Raw genomic sequence first — 8,353 nt, 5'->3', positions numbered from 1 at the left:
CTCGTTGCAATGATGCAAGACGTTGCCGCCTTCCGACATCTCCATGCTGAAGAGTTGGCGCTTCAGGTAGATGCGTCCAGCCTTCTGCGAACCACCGTACAGCGTCTTCAGGCGCGTCCACGCAACCCACGCTTCCTCGCAGTCGTCGACCACATGGTGGTAGTCCGCGTCCATGTGGAGCAACATCAGTCCGAACGCGATGTTGCTCGACTTGACGTAGTCGTCCTTGGCCCGCGAGTCCGTGAAGCTCGGCGTCGTCTCGCGGTTCACGACATGCCACGTCGACTTGGTCACGAACACGCCACGCATGTAGCGGTTCCACGTCGCGTAGTTGTCCCCGTTGAACTTGTCAATGGAGACCTTGGTCGAGGCGTCTTGGGCAGAGGACATGGTGCTTGGGCTCATAACCTGATGGAAGGTATGGATCTTGGACACGAAGCTCGGACGAAGCGGAGGGAGGGACGTCGCAGACGGCGGGACCGGAGCGAAGGCACTTGAGGGATAGAATGAAGATTCGAAAGTGATTGAATTGTTGGAGCTTACACCCTACTGTTATAGACACGCGACCCTGCGTCCTATCACCTAGTGCATCTAATCAACCATCACTCACCGGTGTTCATCCAATCATCCTACTCGTCTAATCATCGGTGGCGTAAACAACTTACCGTAATCACCATAATCAACGTGGGTTCGGATTGGACCGGTTCGGGTTAACCGGTTAATGGGTACAACTGGTACACAGTACCCAAGACCAGCAACCCTCAATACGCCCCCTCAATGCGAAGTCCCACGAATGCCGAGAGCCACCGTCAGATCCGTGTGGCGTGGTCCCTCAAGCGCCTTCGTCATGATGTCCGCTAGCATCACAGAAGTCTCGCAGTACTGGAGCTTGACTTCGCCGCGCTTGACTTCATCGCGGATGTGGTGGTACTTGATGTCGATGTGCTTGGCGCGACCGTGGTTCACTGGGTTCTTCGTCATCTTGATGCACGACTGGTTGTCTTCGCGGATCATGAGTTCGGGTCCAGTCTCATTAGCGGCCGCCAGAATCTCGCATAGCAGGCGATAAATCCACTTACCTTCTTGGATAGCCAGACTGAGCGCGATGTACTCCGCTTCATTGCTTCTTGCTTCCCCAGCTCACAGGCGCACTCATGAGCATGAACGTGTAGCCTGAAGTGGATTTGCGGTCGGCGAGGTCGTCGGCCCAGTCCGCGTCCGAGTAGCCACGAAAGTCGATCTTGTCGCCCGGCTTGAAGCAGATCCCATGCGTCTTGGTGCCTTGCAGGTAGCGAAAGATACGCTTGACCGCAACCCAGTGTTCCTCTTGGGGGTTCTCCATGAAGCGCGATACATAGCCAACGGCGTACGCGATGTCTGGGCGCGTGGCGGTCATCAGGTGCATCAGAGCACCAACAGCTTCGCGAAACGGAGCGTTCACCTTGGTCGCCGCGTCGCTTGGAACCAGTCGAGTGCTCATGTCCACCGGACTCACCACGGCCTTGCACTCGTCCATGGCGAAGCGCTTCAGGATGTCGTCCACGTATCGCCGCTGGCACATGGTCACGCTTCCGTCCGGGCCATCCACCAACTCGATCCCAAGAACAAACGCGCACTTGCCGCTGTCGGTCATCTCGAAGCGCGTCTTCAGGTCGGTCTTCGTGCGTGCGATCAGCTCGGGCGAACTCCCGGTAGTCAGTACGTCATCCACGTACACCAGTACAAGCACGCAGTGACCGTCCACCACCTTGATGTAGAGGCACGGATCGAAGGCCGACACTTGGAAGCCGATGGAGCACACGAACTCGTCGAAGGTCTCGTTCCACACTCGCGAAGCTTGCTTGAGACCGTAGATGGCCTTCACCAGTTCCAGGCAGTCGAAGTCACCATCCAGTTCGACGCCTTCCGGAACCACGCAGAAGACCACCTCCTTCATTATCCCGTACAGGAATGCTGTCACCACGTCGAGTTGGTCGAGGGGCCAGCCAAAATACTTAGCAATTGCGATCACCATGCGCAGCGTCACATACTTGACCACGGGCGAGAAGGTCTCGGTGTAGTCAATGCCGAAAAGGAAGAGCACTTGAGCAGTAGTTGGCAAAATGCAAAGTGATTCGATTCAGGTCCTTAGTTCGCAACCGCGTGCTACCTCTAAGCCTGCTACTGGATACCTCTTACTGGATACACCCTACTGGATTCTCTACTGGATACACAGTTACCTTATCCAATCAGAGAACGCCACGTCGATGCCCATCTTGTACCCACAATCCTGTACCCACAATCATGGCGTAATCACCGTGACGTAATCATCGTCCCGTAATCACCTGAATGATTGCGGTACAACACAGTGAAGGTCACGCCAACCTCACTGATGACGCGTTCGCGTCACACGGTCGCTTGGCGAGGCGTCGTCACATCAGTCTTGACAACACTCCCACTCGACTCGTCAGCGACCACGATGCCCAGCTTCGTCCTGAGCGCGTCGAACTGCGGCGCCGCGATCGGCTTCGTCATGATGTCCGCCAGCATGTCGAGTGTCGAAACATACTGCAACACCACTTGACCGTCTTCCACCTTCTCGCGCACGAAGTGGTAGCGAATGTCGATGTGCTTGGTGCGCTTGTGGAACTCCGGGTTCTTGGCCAACGCGATGGAGCCTTGGTTGTCCTCGTAGATCTTCACCGCTTCATCGCTCGCCATCTCGCCCAGCTCGCACAGAAACACCTTGAGCCACACCGCCTCCTGCGTGGCCTCCGACAGCGCCATGTACTCGGCTTCCGTCGACGAGAGCGCCACCGTGCGCTGCTTCTTGCTTCGCCAGCTGATGCATCCGCCGTTCATCATGAACGCGTAGCCGCTCGTACTCCGTCGAGACTCGATGTCGCCGGCCCAGTCCGCGTCCGAGTAGCCTTGCAGTCCGTCCTCGCTGCTCGCTTGAAACACGAGGCCGTGCGTCTTCGTGCCTCGGATGTAGCGGAAGACCCTCTTGAGCGCCTGCCAGTGTGTCGGACATGGGTCCGCTGCGAACTGGCTCAGCACTCCCACTGCCGCTGCGAGGTCCGGACGAGTCCCCACCATGAGATACATGAGGCAGCCCACGGCGTTCCGGTACGGAACATTCGCCATGGTCTCGTCGTGCTTGCAGCCTCCCTCGCACATGGCCTTGGTCAGCTTCAGACCCGGATCCTGCGGTGTCTTCACAGGGTTGCTCTCATCCATCTTGAACTTCTCGAGAATGTCCTTCGCGAACTTGGTCTGCCGCACCGACACCTTCCCAGTCGCCACATCTTGCTCGATCTCCATACCGAGAAAGTACTTGAGCTGGCCCATGTCGGTCATCTCGAACCGGTCACTCAGCGCCTGCTTCGTGTCCTTCAGCATCCCGTCGCTGCTGCTGGCGAGGACCAGATCGTCCACGTACAGTGCCACGAACATCATGTCGTGATTGTCCCGCTTCAAGTAGATGCAGTGGTCGGACTCGCACTTCTTGAACCCCAGCTTCAACATGAACTCGTCGATCGTCTTGTTCCACATCCGCGGCGATTGCTTCAGGCCGTACAGCGAACGCTTGAGCCGGCACACGTAGTCGGGTCGATCTCCGTCCACATATCCGTCCGGCTGCGCCATGTAGATGTCCTCGTCCAACAAGCCGTTGAGGAACGCGGTCTTCACATCCATCTGGTGCACTGTGAGCTTGTACTTGGCCGCCAGACTCAACAACACCCGAATCGACGTGAACTTGGCCACCGGCGCGAACGTCTCGTCGTAGTTGATGCCGTACTTCTGCGAGAACCCCTTCGCCACCAGTCGCGCCTTGAACCGCTCGATCTCTCCAGACTGGTTCTCCTTCACGCGGAACACCCATCTGCAGCCGATCGCCTTGCGTCCCTTCGGCAGTGGCACCAGGATCCACGTCTCGTTCTTGCGGAGCGACTCCACCTCCGAGTCGCACGCCTCTTTCCACTTGTCTGCGTCGCTGGATTCCATCGCCGACTTGAATGTTGTCGGCATCTCTCCCACTGAATCCACGACGTACGCAGCCTCGAAGTCTTCCTTCTCTTGTGCTGCGGCAGACATCTCGTCCAGCGGCTGCTGTCGTCTCGGCACCGCATACCGCTTGGCACTCGGAACCTCCACGACTTCCTCGAGCGACTGCGTGCGCGGGTGTCGCTTGCTGCCGGGTTCAAAGTCTTGATTCCGCGCAGCTTCTTCTCTGTTCTCGTCTGATCCGGACTGAGTCTCTTCATCCGTGGTGTCTTCATCATCATCTGTCGGAAGACCCACCAACACCTCCTTCGAAGCGTAGTCGCGTCTCCCACCGTCGAAGACATCCTCCATGAACTGCGCGTCGCGGCTCACCAACACGCGACCGCTCTCGATCTCCTCGAACCGATACGCCTTCTCGTGCTCCGAGTACCCGAGGAAACGACAGCGCACCGACCGAGCGTCAAACTTCGACCGCTTCTCCTTCGGCACGTGCACGTACGCGTGGCACCCGAACACCTTGAGGTTGGCCAGCAAAGGCTTCTTGCCGGTCCAAACGTGGTGCGGCGACTTGTCGTGACTGATGGCGCGCGTCGGACACCGGTTGCGGAGGAACGTGGCCGTCATCACCGCTTCTCCCCAGTACTCCTTCGACAACCCGGCGTGCTCCAGCATGCAGCGCGCACACTCCACCAGCGTCCGATTCATTCGCTCGGCCACTCCGTTGAGCTGAGGCGTGTATGGCGGCGTGAACTTCTGCTCGATGCCGCGATCCGCACACAACTTGGCCATCGCACCCGAAGTGTACTCGCCGCCGTTGTCGCTCCGAAGCATCTTCACTCGCTTGCCGGTCTGCGTCTCAGCCAACGCGACGAACGCAGCGAACTTGGCAGCCACCTCCGACTTGTTCCGTAGCAGGTACACCACGCAGAAGTGCGACTTGTCGTCGATGAACGTGACGAAGTAGCGCTTGCCTCCGAACGTCGCCGTCTGCATCGGACCGCACACATCGCTGTGGACCACCTCCAGCACTTGCTTCGCACGGTTCGGCGACGACTTCATGAAGCTTACTCGCGTTTGCTTGCCGAGTGCGCACCCGTCGCACACCTCCCACTGCTTCACCGACGTCATTGGGATGCCAGTGCCGTAGCCCTTCTTGACGATGGCGTCGAGACCACCATGGCCGATGTGACCAAGTCGAAGGTGCCAGAGGCACGACGTGGTGTCCCCTTGGCGATTCTTCGAGCTTGCCGCATTGGCCTCGTCAGCAGGCGTCCTCGGCGTCATGCAGAGCTTGAACAGTCCTTTGCCTTCGCGAGCGCCAAGCTTCCACTTGAGACCCTTCGTTTCCGCGAAGCACCCGTCGCTCTCGAAGGTCACTGGCCCGACGTCCTTGGTGAAGCGGCCGACGGAGAACAGGTTGCGCGACAGCTTCGGGATGTGCCACACACCCGTGAGCACACCCTTCTTCATGCCGCGCGGTGTCTGCATCGACATCACGATGTCGCCGCTCCCCACCGCCTGAACCACGCCGTCGTCCGCCAGATGCACGTCCACCGGAGAGATCTTCTTGTAGTTCTTCATGTACTCCTTCGAGTACGTCATGTGCTGCGTCGCACCTGAGTCGACCAGCCACATGCCGCTCAGCTTGGAGGCACCCGTGTCGCCACCAACCGAGAAGAGGAAGTCGCCAGAGTCATCTTTGACCTGCGCGACGTTCGCTCGTTGCGGCCTCTGCCGCTCCCCGTTCTCGCGGATCCGCACCGGACACTTGGCGATCCAATGTCCGTGCTCGCCGCAGTAGTGACAGGCGCTCGTCCTCTGCGCTTGCGCCTGCCGTCCCTTGCGCTTCCCGTTGTCGCTTGTCATGAACGCTTGACCTTGAGCGTGCGCGGTCCCGTCAGCACCGCCACCTTGTTCCTTGCGCTTCATGTCCTCGTGCAGGAGCCGAGACGTCACGAGCTCCCACGTCAGCGTGTCGGAACGCGATTCCAACGCCGTGATGAGGAACTGGTACGACTCGCTCAGACTGGCAAGAAGCGTGATTACCAAGTCGTCCTCGCTGACCGGAGCGCCGACCGCGTCGAGCTGTTCCGCCAGCGTCTTGAGCTTGTTAATGTGCTCCAGCACATCATCACCTTCGTCCATCGTTGTCGTGAAGAATCGTCGACGAAGAAAGAGCTTGTTCGCCAGGCTCTTCTTCTCGAAGTGTCCCTCGAGTCTTGACCATGCATCATGCGCGTCCTTCGCCGACCGCACCAGCGGCAGCTGCGAGTCCTCCAACGCGAGACAGACGATCGCCAGCGCCTTGCGCGACTTCTTGCGAAACGTCGCTTGGTCCGCCGCGGTCGTGCACTGCTCGAGCTTCACTTCCCCACTCGTCACTTCCCACAGTTCGCGCTCCTCCAGCACCATCTGCATCTTGAACTTCCATGTGTGGAAGTTGGTTCCGTCGAACTTGTTGATGCGGGCGGTCGCGGTCGGGGCGGCGTCCATGGCGAAGGCGTAGTCGGGGTCTTGGTCAGGGAAGACGGGGCTTGGGCTCATAACCAAAAGGAAGAACACTTGAGCAGTAGTTGGCAAAATGCAAAGTGATTCGATTCAGGTCCTTAGTTCGCAACCGCGTGCTACCTCTAAGCCTGCTACTGGATACCTCTTACTGGATACACCCTACTGGATTCTCTACTGGATACACAGTTACCTTATCCAATCAGAGAACGCCACGTCGATGCCCATCTTGTACCCACAATCTTGGCGTAATCACCGTGACGTAATCATCGTCCCGTAATCACCTGAATGATTTCGGTACCACACAGTGAAGGTCACGCCGACCTCACTGATGACGCGTTCGCGTCACACGGTCGCTTGGCGAGGCGTCGTCACATCAGTCTTGACAACAGCGCGTTCCGCAGAACGGCTTGATGTTGGCGAGAGGCAAATGCGTGGCGATCTCGAGCTTTGGGGTTGAGCTCTGGTTGTCGGTCGCGCTTAGCTCGCGCACCTGACGTGCCCATTCGCTCGGTAGGCCCCCTTCGTAGTAGCCGGGCCCGAGGTCGTCGTCGCTGTCCGACGAATCATCTTGGAGGTGGTAACGTCGGCCGGACCGACGAGCGGTCGCTCCGCGCGTGCCAGGCGTGGCGAATGAAGCCTCGTTCTCCCTAGCCAGACGTTCACTACGGTCCGTGGATCGTGGAGTTACCATGTGCGAGTCTTGCATGTACGGCGAGGCTTCGCCCTTGGTTGGAAAGACACCGTCATCAGTGGCTCCCTTCCGAGGGGTCGCTGGTAGCGGGACCTTCGACGGGTCTACTGCCTCCGAGGTCGAACGAAGCATCGTTGGGCCTCGCGAACTGACGTCCGCCACTCCAAATGCATTACGCAGCTTCTTCCTCCACTTGGTTAACGCCGTGGCAGCGGCGGTCGGCGTCCAACTCGCGAGCGCAGCCTCCGTGGGGAGGATCTGGGGTTCGCACCCCATAGCTCGCAGGAGGTCCACAGTATTCTGCGCAACGTGCCGAGTGCTCGTTGAGTTGATCGGCGTAGCCAACGCCCCTCCGAGGTCCATCCAGATGGCCTGGCGGACTTGCTTCGGGGAGAACAACTGCATCCATTCGCTCTTGGTCTTCATCAGGTCTAGGCACCGGCCTAGGACCTTGTTGGCCGCCGGAGTATCCCCGTTGAGGGGAGGACGAGTGCCAACCGGCTTGGAGGTTGCCCCTCCTACCGTCACCGAGGGTTTGAAGCCCTCGGTGGCGCCGTCATCCGCGTCGTAGGCGGGCTCGGGGCCCGGCATGTCCTTGAACGTGTCGGAGAGGTCGCGGGTAATCGACCTTGATCCTCCACTGCGACCTGCCGACACAACCGCAGCTTCCGAACTCTCGGACATCGCTGTCCGGACATCCCAGTCATCATCTTCGTCATCTTCTTTGGCGTCCAAGGAATCAATCGCCGTGTCGTAGCTCACCGAACGCTCGTCAATCGACTCCATCCGATCCGTCGTTGGGGTCGAGAATGAGCTTCCGGAGCGCACCGAAGTCTCGTTGCGCGTTCCACTCAAAAGGAAGAGCACTTGAGCAGTAGTTGGCAAAATGCAAAGTGATTCGATTCAGGTCCTTAGTTCGCAACCGCGTGCTACCTCTAAGCCTGCTACTGGATACCTCTTACTGGATACACCCTACTGGATTCTCTACTGGATACACAGTTACCTTATCCAATCAGAGAACGCCACGTCGATGCCCATCTTGTACCCACAATCTTGGCGTAATCACCGTGACGTAATCATCGTCCCGTAATCACCTGAATGATTTCGGTACCACACAGTGAAGGTCACGCCGACCTCACTGATGACGCGTTCGCGTCACACGGTCGC

General features: G+C 58.7%; 4 protein-coding genes across 4 annotated transcripts; 3 read left to right on the top strand and 1 right to left on the bottom strand.

Annotated features, from left to right (window-relative positions):
* Positions 1-3,772: 3,772 nt before the first annotated feature.
* PHYSODRAFT_502279 (hypothetical protein) lies at positions 3,773-4,195 on the top strand (the record flags this gene model as incomplete). Its single annotated transcript, XM_009527540.1, has 2 exons — positions 3,773-4,032; positions 4,087-4,195. 2 exons carry the CDS (start codon positions 3,773-3,775, stop codon positions 4,193-4,195), a joined length of 369 nt encoding a protein of 122 aa, XP_009525835.1.
* A 141-nt stretch (positions 4,196-4,336) lies between these two features.
* PHYSODRAFT_502388 (hypothetical protein) lies at positions 4,337-4,717 on the top strand (the record flags this gene model as incomplete). Its single annotated transcript, XM_009527539.1, has 2 exons — positions 4,337-4,560; positions 4,597-4,717. The coding sequence occupies 2 exons, from the start codon at positions 4,337-4,339 to the stop codon at positions 4,715-4,717; spliced, it is 345 nt and encodes a 114-aa protein (XP_009525834.1).
* Positions 4,718-5,914: 1,197 nt separating this feature from the next.
* PHYSODRAFT_504638 (hypothetical protein) lies at positions 5,915-6,449 on the top strand (the record flags this gene model as incomplete). The annotated part of the gene is made up of 3 exons (XM_009527538.1): positions 5,915-6,168; positions 6,253-6,321; positions 6,428-6,449. The coding sequence occupies 3 exons, from the start codon at positions 5,915-5,917 to the stop codon at positions 6,447-6,449; spliced, it is 345 nt and encodes a 114-aa protein (XP_009525833.1).
* A 419-nt stretch (positions 6,450-6,868) lies between these two features.
* PHYSODRAFT_330830 (hypothetical protein) lies at positions 6,869-7,972 on the bottom strand (the record flags this gene model as incomplete). The annotated part of the gene is made up of 1 exon (XM_009527537.1): positions 6,869-7,972. The coding sequence occupies one exon, from the start codon at positions 7,970-7,972 to the stop codon at positions 6,869-6,871; it is 1,104 nt and encodes a 367-aa protein (XP_009525832.1).
* Between the last annotated feature and the right edge of the window lie 381 nt (positions 7,973-8,353).

The sequence above is a fragment of the Phytophthora sojae genome (genome assembly GCF_000149755.1).
Source record: "Phytophthora sojae unplaced genomic scaffold PHYSOscaffold_4, whole genome shotgun sequence".
NCBI classification, from domain to species: domain Eukaryota; phylum Oomycota; class Peronosporomycetes; order Peronosporales; family Peronosporaceae; genus Phytophthora; species Phytophthora sojae.
This window is presented reverse-complemented; position numbering and strand designations above follow the sequence as displayed.